Raw genomic sequence first — 17,759 nt, forward strand, 5'->3', positions numbered from 1 at the left:
ATTCACGTAATTTATAAATCTACACATTTTAAACTGGATCTAAAATATAGCAATAATTTATTTTAAAAATCCATTAAATAAACTTTTTTTATCTTCAAATTCAATATTTTATCAATAAATTATCCCAAAAAAGCCATAACTAGTCTTTATTGACTGTCTAACTTACTTACAAATATAATCTTTAGTATTATTTTTTTGAAAAATATAGTATAAAAAAAAAATCAGGACAATTTGGTTTTTTTTTACACACAAATGGACGAATTTCTAATTAGTTAACTTTTTGTGAATACAAAATATATAAAAGTTAAATGAGCCAATGTGTTCAACCAAACATATCACTTTACTTTAAATATAATTAACTGAATTATTTAATAGTTGATGTTATCAAATTTTTTTAATTAGTATGGTCAATAACATTTTTTACTGATTAGTTAAAAGTATTTTCATTGGGAAATTATAAATCATTTAGCTTTAGCTGCCTGTTTTCCATAAAAACTATCTAAAAACAACCCAGTAAATACTATGATTGTAGCCACCCATTGTCTAGTTAACATTGGATTACCAAACAACAATACAGAAGCTAGCACAGTAAAGAATTTTCTCGTAGTTGTCACAATAGAGCATGGTAATGGTCCAAAGTCGCTTACAGTCCAAAATATAAAAAACTGCCCTAATGCACTAAATGCTGAAAACAAAAATATTTGCATGATTATTTGCGGATATCGTTGGACAAAACTCGCAAATTCAAATAATTGCCCAGAGACGATGAGCGCAACGCCTAAAAACAAAATTGACCAAAAGTTCATGTTGACCATCATATGACCAGATTTGGTTTTAGACTCGCTTCGCATCCGTTCTTGAACAGCACCCGTGATACCATCCATTGTCAGCGACAAAATTAAAAGTACTTCTCCTAATCCAAGAACTGAAAAAAACAATTTTATTTAATATTTTGATAAGTACTTATATATAAATAAATTTATATTATATTTTATATTCATTTATATTTTAGACATAAATGCACTTATACCAGGCACCCAATGATAACTAACTTAAAGCTTTAATATACTTAAGAAAATTCTATTGTTGTTGAATACAATATTGATATTAAATCATTAATAATAATATAATATTCAATACTAATAATAAAAATAAATAATTAACTAATAATACTGTAGCAGCGCGTACTCGCATTGCCGACAAATGTATGGTTTGGCTGCGGCCGCCTTCCACCACAGTCGTCTATTGTTATACTCGCCGAAATATGTAAATTTCAAGTAGCTATAACTTTGGAACTAGAGGAGTCTACCAATTTTAGTTTTTGAAAGATACGTAATTAGCATAAAAAAATACTACATGCTGGTAAAAAAAGGGTGCCAGTAAGTGCATTAGTTACATATTTTATAAATATATTAGTTTTCCTCTCACTAGATTCTGATTGTGATGCTTTTGATTTTCCATCTTTAAACATGAATAAAGCTACTCCTATGACGACCAATAACACAAATAGATATTTTTTCAATGGATACGATTTTCTTCCTAAAACTACACCCAAAATCATGACCGGAATAGGCTTTCCCGATTTGGCGACAACCTAATATCATAAACAGAATATAATTTAAAAGAATAACCAAATCTCAGACTGGGAAGTTACCTGTGTAGGATAGTTGACCCATCGTAGGGCCATGTTACTAAACACCATCGCCAATAGGTAGGTAAGTGCACTAATAGCGTAGTATGTTGGACTGGTGGTGTCAGCCTCTTCAGGGAACGCTCGTAGTACGACTTTTGCAAAAGCGTAGTTGACTACACATTGTACAAACACCAGTGAAAGAGTGTGTGTGAACTTTTCTCCTTGTGTACCATACGTTCCTCTAGTGATCTTTTCTTGAAGTATTCCGTAGAAGAAAAAAAAAACGAATATACCAGCTGCACAGATTGCAAATTTTGCGCGTTTGTCCATTTTAGGAGGACTTTACAGATATTATAAAAAACTCGATTACAAGAGTTTAGAAACGGTTAAATAATTTTGAGTTTTGTAAATCTTGCTACATCGGCGTCACCACGACACCAAAAAATAAACAAATCGGAGCGACGAGCGTACACTGATAACAGTTTACATGAGCAGCATAGGCTACCGGCAAATTGTAGATCGTGTCAGCTTCTCGATATGCTTAATCCCCACTTTACCACGTCACTTAATCACTATACCTACATACTATTATATACATGAAAAGTGCCAAGTGGTTTTAATAAGATAAGTTTTCATTTTATCAACTTGATGTTATCTGATAATAAGTATTATATTTACCAAAGTGATCAATCCACATTGATATTTACTATTTATACCCTAAATTAACTATATAATTTTTTAGTATAATATGATTCAACGATTATCTTACCTCATACCATTATATATTCAGTATTGTGTTGTATATAATAATATAAACAATGCTAAACTTACAAAATTGAGTAAAAGTAATCTTCTGACTGAAGGACTAAATGTTGGAGTGGTTTTTTAATGAATAATTTTAGGCTTTTTTAATCTTAAACCCATTTTATAGATTAAAATATGTACAAGTATATTTAATTTATGCCAATTTATTTTAACTTTTCAAAGGTTTTATTTACCGCTACTGGTCTTTTTTAAAAATATATAAATGTTACCAACCATAGACCTGTAAAGAATATCTATGATGAGGACCACGGTTATATAGTTGGTACAAATATAATGAGATAAGAGCGTTATATTGATGATAAGATTAAGAGCTAAACACAATATTATATCCCACGTGTTGAACTGAAAAGATACCGCTGCTCAATACTCATCCATTATACAATTTATAGAAAACTATGAATTAATGGTGATGTTATAGTACAAGCATTCTTTAATAAAAAATACATTTTAAAGTAAAAAATGACTAATAACGATTTTGCCATGTCATCAGATGCAGATTCAGACGAAGAGGTAAATTTTTCATTATAAATACTAATCAACTATTATTTAAAAAAAATACATATATATTAAACACAGTTTGTTTAGTATTTATTTATATTTTTACTATTATTATTGCCTAAACGTATTTTCTTTTTTATAGTTGTTAGAATTATATGCAGCTGGTAAATTAAAACCTGGTTTGAATATACCAGTAAATCAGGACAAAAAGTTCATTAACAATGTTGTAAGTATTATTAAATATTTTTGGTTATTACTTACTAAATAAACAGACCAATTTAAACTTGCAAATAAGTATAACAAAAACTTTTACAGGATGGTTTAAAAGAAACACTTAGTTCATTTCAAAGTAGTCTACCTTGGTCTGAACGACTTGACATAGTTGCTGAAACTGCTCCATTAGCTCCTGAGCTCTCAATGGAGGTTTGTATTATTTCACTAAAATGTTTACTTTGAATGTTTAAATGTTTTTATAATTTCAGATTACAGAACAACAGCAATTTTTAAAAGCAGGGAAAATTGATGAGGTAGCATTAAACGATTTTAAACGGGAAACTATGTTTCACCGTCAAGCCCAAACTGCGGTAATGTGTGGTATTGAGTTGCTACATAAACACAGTATACCAACACATCGTCCACAAGATTATTTTGCAGAAATGTTCAAGTCTGATAAACATATGCAAAAGGTGCGCCACGAACTTCTTCAAAGAAAGGTAGCTCTAGAGCAAACAGAAAAGGTTAGGCGTATACGACAGGAAAAGAAATTAGCTAAAGAAAAACGAGTGGCAGCTGTGCAAGAGAAACACAAACAAAAACGTGACCTTAATGAAAATATCAAAAAGTTCAGAAAAGGCTTAAGAACTGATTTGGACTTTTTGGAAGCTGATGGCGGCAAGAAAAATAAAAAGCAAGAAAGTGTCAAAGAAAATAAAAAAAATCTCTCGAGGTATAATAAAATATTAGTATTTTAATTAACTGATTAACTATTATTTTATTGATGATATTATATAAAATAAAATTGATTTTAGAGGTAGGGGTGTTATAAAATTAAATTAGAAAAATAATGGCTATAAGTTTAGTATAAACAAAATAATGATAATATCAATAATTAAATATTGTACAAAATCTAATCGAAGCTCAGACAGGGGCGGGAGTTTACAGCTGGCTGTTGACTTAACGCTTACCTATAGAGACAGGTGGTTATTTCTCCCCTTGGTCAGTCGGCCACCCATAGTGGCTGAGATTTGAACTAGCAACAGTGCGCTATTACTTATTACACTGCCACATGATATTATATTACATTAAAAAAAATAATACTTAGAACTAATTTATCCTTATTAATTTAAATATTGTATTATAATTGTATACATTTATAATGGTTTATCTAATTATAGATCACAACACAAACGAAAAGGTAAAGATGTCAAGTATGGATTTGGTGGGAAAAAAAGAGGAATGAAAAACAACACTACGGAAAGCACATTTGGTGGCAGCAGTAAATCAAAAGGCAAGAATAGGGGTAGCATAAACAAAAAGAAAAGGATGTCAATGAAAAACAAATAAAACTGTAATCATAAATGTTTTTTGTGATAGTTTTATTCAAAACTAAATCATTTTCGTACGATCATTTTTTTCATGTTATGATAAATTTCCAGTTTATATCCTAAATAATATTATAAATTAATATTAATATTTAATTTAAACGGAAAATGTTGAAATACAACAATATGATTTAAATTACTTTTTTTAAAAAAAAGTTAATAAAAACCAATTTTATAACAGATTTACAAATAACATTATGATTTCCCAATAAATTGTATTGAAATTGTTTTAAATAACAGTTGTTAACAAAGATTCTATTACATGAATAATCGATTCAAATGAACCTAGTTTTATTCCTATATACATTACGAATAATAGACTATTATATTATTCAAGTGAAAAGTTAATTTTACTAAAATATACTTTACAAGTGGAATAGTGGTTATAGATAGTGACCAATTTTGATGAAATTAAAACCAAACAATTCAGTGATTCCTAAGTATGTTCTTAACTAATTTTAATTATCGCGGGATTAAGTATAAATGCAATAAACTAGATCTCTGAATCTAAAGAACTACTTAAAAAGATTGGAATACTTTTGAGTCTGTTGTAATGGCTAATTTATGTGTGTTTAATGAAACTGTCAATGGTACAATGTCACTTTTATTGACCAGTTACTATCACTTTCCTTCAGCTAACTAACTATTTTTTATATGAAGAATCGACCTAGCAATCAATACCCTCACAGAGAACATTCTTAATTAAAAAAAAAACTCCTTAACTACAACTATAAATAATAAAAGTGTTAGTCAAGTTACTCCCAAAATAAGACAATTCATCGCAAACGACGGGCCCGCAATCATTGGCAGCGTTCTCACTATCCAGATGATAGACATAAGTACAACTCTCTTTCAAATAAACTAAAAAAACTTCTCAAGAAACACAAAAATGAGCTTTATGAATCTCACTTCTCATCCCTGTCATCGAATAATGGTTTTTTATGGTGAAAAACTAAATCTCTATTAAGGCACAGAATAATTATGCCTCCCCTTTAACATCAAAACAACAGCCTTGCCGTCTCTACTCAAGAAAAGGTCGAGTTGCTGGCTCAACATTTCGCCAATGTTCTGCAGTCAACTACTACAAACCCATCTTAACATACTTTTTCAGTGGTGTAATGTCTGGAAAAATGAAATCTACCCACATTACATCAAACCTTCGTTAAAAAGACTATCCGTTAATCATTTTTAACAACACAATAATTTCCCATTCAAGATACCTTGGCTTATTATTAGACAGGAGACTCACTTGGGGTCCTCACCTCAAAAGTAAATGGAAGCAACTAAACACACGCCTACATCTAATAAGCCCACTCATTTAATTCAACATGCGCATCTCCAACTGTTTACTACTAAATAAAAGTCTCCTCAAACCAATTTGGTCTTACGGCATTGCTCTATGGGGTGCCGTAAAAGCTTCTAACGTTAGAACAATACAGACATTCCAATGTATATGTCTCCGTTTAATAACCAAAGCTCCATGGTATGTCACCAACCAATCACATCATGAAGATCTCAAAGTCACTACTATTAAAGAGACCGCTTCTATCTTCTACTTGAGACTCCATTACAAAATGCAATGTCATTCAAACCGTCTCATCAGTCATCACCCAACTTCACTCAAAAACACTACCGGGCAATCTAAGCAGACGTTTTAAACGCAATTGGTCAAAAGACTTACTCAACGATAACTAACTTAATTTCTTATTGTACAGGTGGCTTTACTATGAGCCTCTTCTTCTTTGTTTTTAAGGTCATAACTATTTTAATACATTTGTTACGATGATTAAAGTAAAAATGTTTTACGACAAAAGTATTGAAACATTTAATTTGGCTATTTCTCAAAGCCGTCATTTTGCATCCTTTGTCCGGAGAACGCCTCAATTTTTGCCTGAACTAATAATAAAAAATAGGTATAATATTTCTTTTCTTTGTTTGTCGTATGTTTTATGTATGTTATGTCACCCTGTATAACATTTTTTCCCCGTTGGCTCGAAGGAAAATCAAATGTTAATAAATAAGATAAATCATATTAGGTACTGTATTTTATTAATATTCGCTTAGAAACATTTGTTATGTGTATCCAGGCAACGTGTAAACAAATTGTTTATAACACATTGTGAATAATTTTCCATCATATATTAAACACTATTTAATTTTTGTTTTTTTAATTTTATTGTGCTACAAATAATATGAGTTGAACACATTGTATTTTGTTTTATTTATTCGTATGATATTATTATCCTTAGTAGACTTTACGAAGATAAGTATCGGTGTCATCTACTGATCCAAGAACCAGTTACCAATGATGGTACAAGAGGATCCCGAAAATGTACAGTTGTTGCAGGGTTGTGAAAATTGAAACAACATGTGTCTTTTTAAGGTAGGTAAAAACACATTGTTTCAAAACCATAATATAGTGAGGCCAACAATGGCGAATAGCAATTGAGTGTTTTGCATTAGTTACTAATTATACAAAAAATGTAGGTTTTTCATAGAGACTAGTGTATAATTCAATATAATGTATGTATATTTAAAGTAATATATATATATATATATATATATATATTCATTCTTATACATAGGTCCAGAATTTGGATATTTTAAATTCATATAAATTAAGTTTGGAAAAAAAAATGTTTTCTCTAAATTTAATTCCATTAATCATTTGTATACTAGTTAAATAAATTAGTAATATACATTAATAGTTAATTCGTGTAATAATATATAACATTTCAGATTTTATAAAATAACATTTTTTTTATAGTCGTTTGATTTTTAAGTATTAATATCGATGCATTATATTTTTTGCACTCATTATGGTATTTCTCGGTGAAAACAATGTTTTACATAAAACCCGTTTTAATATGATCTATGATATAATACAAGACCTTAACGACCTATCAACTCCTGTTAACTCAAAAATATTATAAATAAATAATTTGAATATTTGATTGTTTAAAAAAAAATTGTTGACGGTTGCTTAGTAAATTATTGATTGTTTTTTTAGTAGCACAATCGGTGAAAATCAACGTTTTTATTTAGTTTTGAAGAGTTGTTAATTTTTAACATGAAAAGACGCGATTGATCCTCCAATTGGAAGTTTATCAAACTTTTCTTTTAATTACCGACTTAATTGAAACCAGAAACTAGACGATGAATGTTGGATGGGGATAGAAGAGACACATAAGTAACTAGCTAATCATCTGAACGTGGTAAGTAGCGTACATTAAAACTATTTTTGTTATCGACTATCGTTATTACTTTTTTATAAAATTATTATAAACATCTAATATTATTATTAGTGTTATTTATTATTATAATCTCTATTATTAGTGGCGAAACATCGTAGAAGACTATGCCTACTTTTATTTAATTTAAATATCAACTATTTGTTTACAAATTTTTAACACCACATTTTTTTAATCGTTTTCCCGAAGACATATTATACTCCTGTTTATATATTACTTTTTTTCTATACAAACATATTTTATTCCAGTATATAAGGGTATAACTCGTTGAGGTCCCGGCTTGAGATTGTCGACAGTTCGTAGAGGACCGTTTGATGAACGTGCGAGGTGTTATGTGAAGTAAGACTTTATGACCGAAAAACTTTCTGTCGCGCGGAAGCCGGTTACAGCTTGTGGAACGTGATATCGGAAATGTGTAGTAGGAATTATTGTCTGAAAAACTGACTCTTGCACAGGATCCGGATATCTTGAACGACTGACGCTCAAGTTCGGCTGGCTTTCGATGTTATAGACCGGACTATGCTGGGATCAAATATGGTATAATAAACACAACAGGTTAGGTCATAGCTATGACAAGAATAGCGAAGACGTCTATGACATTAACGTGCAAGAGGTTCAGTTAGGAAGTTTGAATATGGAAATTGGAATACCAAGCTGCTTGCGCAATAGCACCACAACAAATAGGTAATGATAGTTTTTGGATAAACATGATTTCAGTTTAGGCCTAAGAGTACTTTAACGGATCGGCGGTCGATGAAGACTGATAAATACAATAATAAGAGCAATGATCAATCTCAGTGGCTGTTACAATAATTACTATAATAACCAGAAGGTTGGAAAGGAAGCCTGGAGGTATGGAATCATCAAATGACAAATTGACAAGCCATAGTCTTCAGTAGAAACAAGATGTAAAGGTAGCTTATACATATTATTATAATTTAGTAACATTTAGTAAAGGGACTCGAATTACACCAGTCCAAATTTTAATTTTACTATATATTTATTTATATATGTTGTCCTGTATAAATTATAGTATACTTATTGTGTTTTAACTTTTATGTAAAAATATTAATTGCTTATTTATATGTACAATAAAATGTTTACTAGATGACTGACTTTTTTCACTTAAGTGCTTGACTCGGAAAATTCATACAAATTTGGTCGTCTTAATGAACATTTATTTTTCATAATGTTGTTAACTGTCCATAATAATTCGTTTATTTATATTGTTTAAAAGAAATCTAAAAATGAGGTTTGGATACTTTTCTCATATGTCTTTTTGTTGTGCATTATGCCTCCAAGTCAAGTACTCGTGGATTAGGTCTGTGTATGATGATGTAGGTAGGTCCTGCAATTCGAAATGAACATTTTTGTTTACTAGGTACTTATCCTCCATTGAAGTAATCACAGAACTAACCATTTATCTAATATTATTATGTATTCACATTACTCGTTTATTTACAACATTTTTTCCCCGTTAACACTCAGTTGCGCATTAAACGTTTAAACATATCCTTGTAAAATTTACAAATCTTCTTCTCTTTTACGGGCCATTTAGGTCCATTGCCGCAACAACCACTTGCCTCCAGCTATCTCTATCTTAAGCTAGTTCTTTTGCGTCGTTTACTCCCAACCTCGATGCATCTTTTGTAATCCTGTCTTTCCACCGCTGTCTGGGCCGTCCTCTCGGCCTTCTTGTGTCTGGCATCCAACTCGTTGCCAATCCTATAGGGCCTTCGGACCTCCACACATGTCCAGCCCATCCCAGTCTACTACTCTTAAGCAATCCAATTATATTTGTTTCGCCGTACAGTTCTTCTACTTCTCGGTTTGTTCTTAATTCAAAGTCCCCTAGGGCGTTTCTTTTTGGCCCAAATATCCTTCTAAGGACCTTTCGTTCAAACGTAGCTAGTCTATTCTCATCCGTCTTTGTTGTTGCCCATGCGCCACAGGCGTATTTACGCGTAAATTTACAAATATTTCATTATTTTGAAAAGACAAGCTTATCTATACAAATATATTTTATGCCAGTATATAAGGGTATAACTCGTTGAGGTCCCGGCTTGAGATTGTCGACAGTTCGTAGAGGACCGTGTGATGAACGTGCGAGATGTTATGTGAAGTAAGACTTTATGACCGAAAAACTTTCTGTCGCGCGGAAGCCGGTTACAGCTTGTGGAACGTGATATCGGAAATGTGTAGTAGGAATTATCGTCTGAAAAGCTGACTCTTGCACAGGAGCCGGATATCTTGAACGGCTGACGCTCAAGTTCGGATGGCTTTCGACGTTATAGACCGGACTATGCTGAAATCAAATATAATTCGCACATTAATTCACATATAATTTTACTTTTTCACTTGTTCTTTCACATAAACTACTTCCATATATTTGTTATGGGTAGCAGTGGACTTAGGTACTTATGTCTCGACTGTTCATAGAAGCGCGTACGATAAATGTGCGAGATGTGCTATATAAGACCAGCGAGTACATCTGGTACATATGCGGTCCGAAAAGCTTACCCCACAGACAAGTCGTATGCCCGTTGTATGAACGTCTGATGATATTATACCTAAGTTAATTTATCTACTAAAGTAAAGACACCTCCACTATACAAACCATTGAGTTTTCTCTACCACAATAATTAGAAACATCATCATACATGGAGATACCACGTTAAAAAAAACGAGCCAAATACTCTACCTCATGGGTGGTTTGGAAATGAGTACAAATAAAAAAATATGTTATTTTAACGTCAAATAATAGACATCTATCTATATATACTCATTGACAATTAATATAATATCATAGATCTTATTCAAGAAATTCTACCCAAAAATATTTTTACAAAATAAATTATTTCATAATTTTAATGACAATAGTTATTAAAAACCACACCACACCATCCGCCAATATAACCCACCCATATGCTCGGTTGAAACAATTGTACCTACCGGCTACACAGATTAAATGAAACATTTTAATCTGTCTTAGTGGCCATACTTTCAACTAGGTATTCGAATTTTAAATAGCATTCATTTTTATAATTCTGGTCGATGTAATTGTTAGTCGGTAGATAGCAGTCGTGCATTATGCCGGCGAGCAGAATGCATGTGGTGAAAGTAGTCATATGTTTACTTTTGAATACTCCAATTTGCTGATAACAAAAGAAAACCGTGATTTTTACATTACAATAATAGTGCCTGGGTTTCTTCAAAATTCGGTATGTAATTACTATTCTGTATGTTAGTGGGTTATTCATGACAACTGTTTTAGGCATAATAATTATATTTTTAATTTGACTAATCGGTAATCACTAATATTTTTTTGTCTGTTAAATACTCCGTAATGATTTATTTGTTTTGTACAACTAATTCGAAATGTGTAAATTCCTAATAGTTAACTATTAGTTTTATATACAAGTAAGTGACACCATTTCTGTACAAATTACTATAAAACGTTTGTTATCTTAGTTTTTTTGCTTAAAAAAAAAAATACTGATATTTTGTCTTCAGTTTTACCAGTAATAATGGCCTCAGATGACTGTAATAATCTTAAGTATGATGAAGCATGTTTGCAAGTTTGGGCACAAAATTCTTCCGATGTATACCTTTGGACGCAGTCAGAAGAATGCTACAACGTAAGTAGTCGTTGAACTAATTTAAACAAAACAATATATGTGCTGTGTACAAAATAGTATTTAATTGTATTTCTAATTATAACATAATATTTTGTTTAATATTTATTTTGAAATATCTAGTTAAGCAGATATAAACGTACAATGGGCTAATACAAAAAGAGAATGTCATATAGGAAAATGTTAATACTCATAATTGAAACCATTCAATTATTTAAATAATCGAAAAAAATAATTAAAATATAAGATTATTTGAAATAATTAACTGGTTAGAATTTTTCATTCCATTTTTCCTATCACTAAAAACTAATATTCTATATGGCAAAAGATATCATGTTTATTAGTAAAGTAAATTCATAAATATTTATTAAACAAAAAAATTATTTACAAACTTTTGTAGGATGTGTTCATCCTTTAAATTCTTTATGAAAGGATTTCTTTTGTGTTTAAAAATGAAAATTGTAGTCCAATAATAATATTAATAACTAATAAAAATAATTAATTTCCGCATTAAAGTATTGAATGGTTATTATAATATATTTTTAATTTTAATAGACAATTTTAAGTAAAAGTGTTTTTCTTTTTGTAATCTTTACTAAACACTAGAAGCGGACTAGAGTACAGTTAGGAAATGCCCACATTGCTCATCTTATTTTCTGTTATGAGGTATATTAAATCGTATTCGTATCTCATGGGCTGGTTCTACAATAAATAAAACGATAAATGTTTTTAAAATTTGATAGGTCTTTTTTTAAAAGTATCCACCAAGCCAAGGTTGTAAGTCCACCTCTGTTAAACGCCATATTAAAAGGGTTAACGACATAAACTTAGTAAAATTTCCAATTCGTATTATATAAATAATGTAAATTATTTACATAATTGTTATCTATATTTGATATAAAGTAAATTGTCATTGTGTACTCTGAAAAAAAATTCTCAATTGTAAATTAATATAAATATTAAAAAATAATCAAGAAATGAGCTATTAATCAGTTAAAACTATAATTGATAAAAGTGTTTTAAGCAGAGTTGACAAGAACGTAGTTTTAATTTATAAGCCCCACACCAGTTGAATTTCATAGTTGTATATAAACCCATAAAACCCATATTTTTGGTTCAATATAAATTTTCTGTTTTTTTTGATAACTGCTTCTAAAAAATATATTTAATAAAAGTAAAATACAATTATTATTTAGTTGTTTTTTTATTAAGCTCAAAGAAATAATTACAAATAATATATAGATAGTTCAATGTTGATAGTTATTCGTTCATGATTTTTACTGAGTTCTACAAAAAAACTATAGCCTGATACTTGAAAAATGTATACATGTGAATAATTACTAATGTATTATGAAAATTGATTAAATTAATATAGTAGTGATTGGAAAATCTCATCAATGTTTAGAAAACCCAGTAATAGTACAAGTAAATGTATTTAGTGTATAACATTCAACTATTACGCACTATATTTGCATAAAATAGAATACAAGATATTTTAAGTATAACACTTGTTTTCAATTATTATTATTATTACAGTGTGATTTATTAAAAACAGCCAATATAACTAATAACAAGATTACAAGTATTCGTTTAAAAACAGTATATCGTCTGTGGTTACATTTGACAAATGACCAAAATGAATCATTTTACAACTGCAGGTTATTATTAATGTACTATCAAAAATATGTTTAATATAATATGTTATAAATATTTATATTTATTTTTAGAACCCTTTATAATTTTGAAGAACATGGTACTTATCAATGGAACATAACAAACAATTTGAAATGTTCACAAATTGAACAAATATTACCTCCTCATAACTTTTATATGGGTGAGATTTTTATTTAAGTACATATTATATATTTAGTAAAAATAAACTAATGTAACTTTTTGAGTAATCAATATATTTTTTTTTCAGCTTTTTTTTATGCCTTATTACTTATTATACCATCTTTTGCTGTCTGGTTTTTTATTATATACATACAAAGAACTAACATAGTGCCATCTGTGTTCCGGTTCTCATCAAAAACAGATTTGGACATAGAAAATGTAACTACCTCTAAAAAACTAATTACTTTTAGAATAGCTTGTATGAACAGTTCATTTTTTCAGACTGCTCCTAAGTGTGATGTAACAATAAGTCATGGTTCTGATGTCGAATTAAATAATGTGGTTTGAATAATGTTTTTTATCATAGTTTACGTGCTAATTTTAATATACAAATCATTGAAGTACTTTACTAATACCAATCGCATAAATAATTTAAAAAAAAAATTAACAAAATGTTATGGAATTTGTGTATTTATGAAATTAATGGCTTATTGTTTTGTCAAGTAACTTGGTGAGCGGGAAGCTTGTTCTCATTAAAAAAGTTTGGTTTCTAAATATATTTGCATAGTTTTCTATTTAACATAACAAATTAAACTGTATTAAACATTTTAGAACTACAATTTATTGAGATAAAGAGATACAGAAGATATTGTTCATAAAATCTTGTATGGTAGTAATGTTTTGGGATATGATTTTTATTGACGTAACTAGAGGGGATAGAGAAATTCAAATCCTTCTAACCTCGTTCAGGCTTTAAAAAAATGTGAGCAACTAATTGTACACAGCCCTCAACTAAGATTTATAATTTTTACTGAAATTTTGAGGGAGATTTCAAAGTTTTTAAAAGGTCTGAACTTTAGTCCTCCTCTAGTTACTCCAATGGTGATTTTGTTTTCAAAATACATGTAAATAAATTTTGTAAAAATAATATTACATCTGTTAATTATTCCAATTACTACCTAATTAAGGTAAAAATACATTAGTATTAAGTTGATAGACTTAAAATACTGCAAATATATAGTTAAATTTTATATGTTCTATGTGTTCCTTTATCAAAAATATTAAACTATGATAATTTTTTTTTATAAAAATTAGTATAATTTACACTTCATTTTAAAATTAATTATAATAAAATATAATAAACATTAATTTTTTCCTCCTAGGATTTTGGTACTGGTTCAAATGAACCTGTAATCATTCATCCTCAAATTCCAACGCCAGTGAAGAACACAAGTTATCGCATTACGTCATTAGATGCATTTAGAGGGTAATGGTCTTATTTTTAAAAATAAAATAGCAATTATTTAATTAGTAGTTGTGTTTAAAATAATTTTGAGCTGTTCATAATTATTATAGTTCCTAGTTAAACGGTTTTTAAAAATAGCTATAATAGTTAAGAACAAACTAGTGAAATTAATTGATGATACATATTTTTGACATATATCCTACTTTTTAATATAATAAATCCTACTTAAATTATAATGTCAGGATATCAATGACACTGATGATATTCGTCAACTTAGGCGGTGGGCGATACTGGTTTTTTCAACATGCTCCATGGAACGGTGTAACAATAGCAGACTTCATATTGCCATGGTAAGCATTTTATATTTTTTTTAATGTTAAAAATGTTAAATTTGGAATAATTGAAGACCTTGGGGCGGCAACAACATAACATGTCCTTTTTTTCAAAACGTTTCAAAATTGTTTTAAAAAAAAAAAAATTTGAAAAAAAGGACATGTCTTGTTGTTGCCCCAAGATCTTATTTTACTTAAAAATAATAATTAACTGTGCTTAGGTTTTGTTGGGTGATGGGTGTTAGTATCGCCATATCATTACGATCTCAACTACGTTCCAGCACTAAACGAAAATATGTATTTGGCCGCATTGTTCGAAGGTCTATTGTCCTATTGATAATGGGCTTAGTACTAAATTCGGTACACCACAACAATTTAAATACGTTCAGACCGATGGGCGTGTTGCAGAGACTAGCTATTATATACTTCATAGCCGCAACTTTAGAGACGATTTTCATGAGACCTCAACCATATTTTACAGTAATTTTATTACTTTTATTATAATGTTTTATTTACAAGCAAAATAATATTGTAATTTAATTTATAATAGAACACAAAATTTGACATAGTTAGAGACATTATTGAAAGTGGTCCACAGTGGCTTGTAGTTATTTTCCTAGTAAGTATACACTTAGCTGTTACCTACTTGTTGCCTGTGCCTGGGTGTCCCAAAGGATACTTGGGCCCCGGTGGTTTGTACAACCATTCCTCTAACTTAAATTGTACTGGCGGTGCAGCTGGCTACATCGACAGATTGGTGCTTGGTGAAAACCATATGTACTACGGTACAGCTACACCGGTATACCAGTCCAGGCCATTTGACCCCGAAGGTAAATAAAGGTAGTTTTTAATTATAGTATATTGTGGCCGACTATAAAGTTTAAATTATTATGGACATTATTAATTTTTTTCAGGCATTTTAAGTACTTTAACAAATGTTTTACTAGTCTATATGGGTGTACACGCAGGCCGTATTATTTTATGTTACCAATACACGAATGAACGAATTAAACGTTGGATTGCTTGGACACTTGTATTAGTAAGTATAAATTATCTTAAGGAATTGATTATGAAACTTTTAAAATTAATAAAATAAAAGTAATGCTAGTTAGTTAATAACTACTTTTCAAAAGTCTGAATAAGGTTCTGAGCAAAATACATTTTTTTTTTTTAAATTAATCAGAAATTGCTCAGGCAACCCACCCATGTAGATCCAATGCCGCCCCTCCTTTACCTGTTAGGGAGGTACTAAAAACTACTTTTTTTTTCTAAAATGAAATATTATATTTTTCTAAATAATAGTCATTTTACCCACTTAACAAACTAAAACATTTTTTTTTATCAAAAAAACAAGTATAAATCAAAGCAATCTGAAACAAAAATAATATTGATTTCTTCTGATAATCCTAACTAGATTCTTGCTAGTTATAAGGGTTTTTTATTTAATATAAAATAGTAAATACTACAACTAAAAGTATTGAAATACAGTGAATAATTTAAATGTAAGATAGTAAATTATGAAATGTGTAAAACTAAATTAACTTTTTTGGTCTATTACAAATTAAAATAAATAGTTATGGTGACAGATTTCTAAGTAAGCTGAATTTTTTATGGCAATGCGAGTTTAAAATTATTATTAACACAATTAATTACACACAAAATTCGACCTTTTATTTAAACCAAGAACTAAACACTTATATTATTTTGTAGATACCTAGTCCTGTCTCAGAATTGGTTAATAGTTATATATAAAATAAATTATACCAAAATATAACAACATTTAATTTTAAACAGTATATATTTATTTTAACAAATTTAATTAATTAATAATAAAAATATATAAATACATTTTCAGTTTTAACTAATTGTGTATTTAAATAAAAATTGAAATAATATACAAAATAAACAATTATTAAAATAATGATATCAAATACATTTTTATTTTTAATAACTGAAAAGGCAAAATAGGCAAATATAATTTATGTATATAAAATAATATTTGAAATTATATATTTCAAATAATAATTAAATTGATTAATTGGTACCTATACAAATAATATTTTTCTAATTTTTAGGGTGCAGCGAGTGGTATTTTGTGTAATTTTTCCAAAGAAGATGGATTAATACCACTAAACAAGAACATGTTTTCTTTGTCTTATGCATTTATTGCTGGCAGTTCAGCTTTTTTCTTATTCATGTTATTATTTTTAATCATAGAACATTGGAGACTTTGGAGTGGTTCTCCATTTTGTGAAATAGGTTTGTTAACTATATTCTTCTTCTTCCTCTTGCATGTCTACTCTCTAAGAGTTTTTGCCGCCATTACTACACTACTGTTATTTATATTTTATGAAAAAAAACCTTAAAAATAAAAATAATTTTTTTATTATTATTTTTGCAGGTCAAAATTCCATATTATTATTTGTCGGTCACGAAATTTTGTACGACACGCTCCCGTGGTGTTGGGAACCTGTGAACGATACCTCGCACACCGAATACCTAGTGATGCATTGTTGGGCTACAATATTTTGGTGTGTCATTGCGTTAGTAATGCACAAAAAAAACATATTTATTGTTGTTTAAGTAACTGGCAATAATCAATGATGTTATTATTATGGAATTACTTTTAATTCAAACAAATAATTAACCTGGATTTCTTTTTTATATTATGAAGCCATACAGATTTTTTACTCAAATGCACTTACTCAGATTTAAATTGAAATTCATTATAATATAACCAAATAAAAAAAAAGTGAAATGGATCTCAACTTTAATTTCTAAAATTTTTGGTTTTACGTTTATTGATATGATTTTATATATTTTTAAAAATGTTAAAAATAAATAATTTGGCATAATATTGTATTAAGAGTTATCTGGGTTATTAATTTTATTGTACTATTACTTT

At 29.1% G+C, this 17,759-nt stretch overlaps 3 protein-coding genes and 1 long non-coding RNA gene across 5 annotated transcripts; 3 read left to right on the forward strand and 1 right to left on the reverse strand.

The window, feature by feature from the left end:
- Positions 1-232: 232 nt before the first annotated feature.
- Positions 233-2,204, reverse strand: LOC126838147 (solute carrier family 35 member B1). Its single transcript, XM_050572309.1, has 3 exons — positions 1,655-2,204; positions 1,429-1,594; positions 233-925 (listed from the first exon to the last, which is right to left on the reverse strand). Exons 1-3 carry the CDS (start codon positions 1,961-1,963, stop codon positions 462-464), a joined length of 939 nt encoding a protein of 312 aa, XP_050428266.1. The 5' UTR covers positions 1,964-2,204; the 3' UTR covers positions 233-461.
- Positions 2,205-2,770: 566 nt separating this feature from the next.
- Positions 2,771-4,737, forward strand: LOC126838148 (probable rRNA-processing protein EBP2 homolog). The gene is made up of 5 exons (XM_050572310.1): positions 2,771-2,968; positions 3,099-3,182; positions 3,272-3,379; positions 3,439-3,902; positions 4,351-4,737. Exons 1-5 carry the CDS (start codon positions 2,918-2,920, stop codon positions 4,517-4,519), a joined length of 876 nt encoding a protein of 291 aa, XP_050428267.1. The 5' UTR covers positions 2,771-2,917; the 3' UTR covers positions 4,520-4,737.
- Positions 4,738-6,816: 2,079 nt separating this feature from the next.
- LOC126838930 (uncharacterized) lies at positions 6,817-8,720 on the forward strand. Its single transcript, XR_007685747.1, has 3 exons — positions 6,817-6,940; positions 7,568-7,772; positions 8,364-8,720. It is a non-coding gene; the product is annotated as an uncharacterized LOC126838930 (long non-coding RNA).
- A 2,259-nt stretch (positions 8,721-10,979) lies between these two features.
- Positions 10,980-17,648, forward strand: LOC126838113 (heparan-alpha-glucosaminide N-acetyltransferase). 2 transcript variants are annotated; one of them, XM_050572253.1, is made up of 13 exons: positions 10,980-11,228; positions 11,322-11,446; positions 12,980-13,101; positions 13,171-13,277; positions 13,365-13,495; positions 13,559-13,618; positions 14,440-14,543; positions 14,765-14,872; positions 15,076-15,334; positions 15,405-15,684; positions 15,769-15,893; positions 16,930-17,113; positions 17,256-17,648. In XM_050572253.1, exons 2-13 carry the CDS (start codon positions 11,336-11,338, stop codon positions 17,435-17,437), a joined length of 1,773 nt encoding a protein of 590 aa, XP_050428210.1. In that variant the 5' UTR covers positions 10,980-11,228; positions 11,322-11,335; the 3' UTR covers positions 17,438-17,648. The 2 variants fall into 2 exon arrangements, with proteins under 2 accessions (XP_050428210.1, XP_050428211.1); XM_050572254.1 differs by lacking the exon at positions 13,559-13,618 and having other exon boundaries at positions 10,984-11,228; positions 17,256-17,642.
- Positions 17,649-17,759: the final 111 nt, after the last annotated feature.

This window comes from Adelges cooleyi, unplaced genomic scaffold (genome assembly GCF_023614345.1).
Source record: "Adelges cooleyi isolate 19-005CV unplaced genomic scaffold, UGA_ACOO_1.1 ACOO_flye_CR_arks_rails_tigmint_CR_PRNA_30, whole genome shotgun sequence".
Lineage (NCBI taxonomy): Eukaryota > Metazoa > Arthropoda > Insecta > Hemiptera > Adelgidae > Adelges > Adelges cooleyi.

Bases quoted from the DNA above. Each gene is read 5' to 3' on its own strand.
- LOC126838147 (XM_050572309.1), bottom strand. From the start codon at position 1,963: ATGGACAAACGCGCAAAATTTGCAATCTGTGCAGCTGGTATATTCGTT. The intron at 1,595-1,654 runs GTAACTTCCCAG...TTATGATATTAG, and splicing joins GGGTCAACTATCCTACACAG to GTTGTCGCCAAATCGGGAAA. The intron at 926-1,428 runs GTGAGAGGAAAA...TGTTTTTTTCAG, and splicing joins AGCATCACAATCAGAATCTA to TTCTTGGATTAGGAGAAGTA.
- LOC126838148 (XM_050572310.1), top strand. From the start codon at position 2,918: ATGACTAATAACGATTTTGCCATGTCATCAGATGCAGATTCAGACGAA. The intron at 2,969-3,098 runs GTAAATTTTTCA...TCTTTTTTATAG, and splicing joins ATGCAGATTCAGACGAAGAG to TTGTTAGAATTATATGCAGC. The intron at 3,380-3,438 runs GTTTGTATTATT...TTATAATTTCAG, and splicing joins CTCCTGAGCTCTCAATGGAG to ATTACAGAACAACAGCAATT.
- LOC126838113 (XM_050572253.1), top strand. From the start codon at position 11,336: ATGGCCTCAGATGACTGTAATAATCTTAAGTATGATGAAGCATGTTTG. The intron at 11,447-12,979 runs GTAAGTAGTCGT...TTATTATTACAG, and splicing joins AGTCAGAAGAATGCTACAAC to TGTGATTTATTAAAAACAGC. The intron at 15,894-16,929 runs GTAAGTATAAAT...TCTAATTTTTAG, and splicing joins TTGCTTGGACACTTGTATTA to GGTGCAGCGAGTGGTATTTT.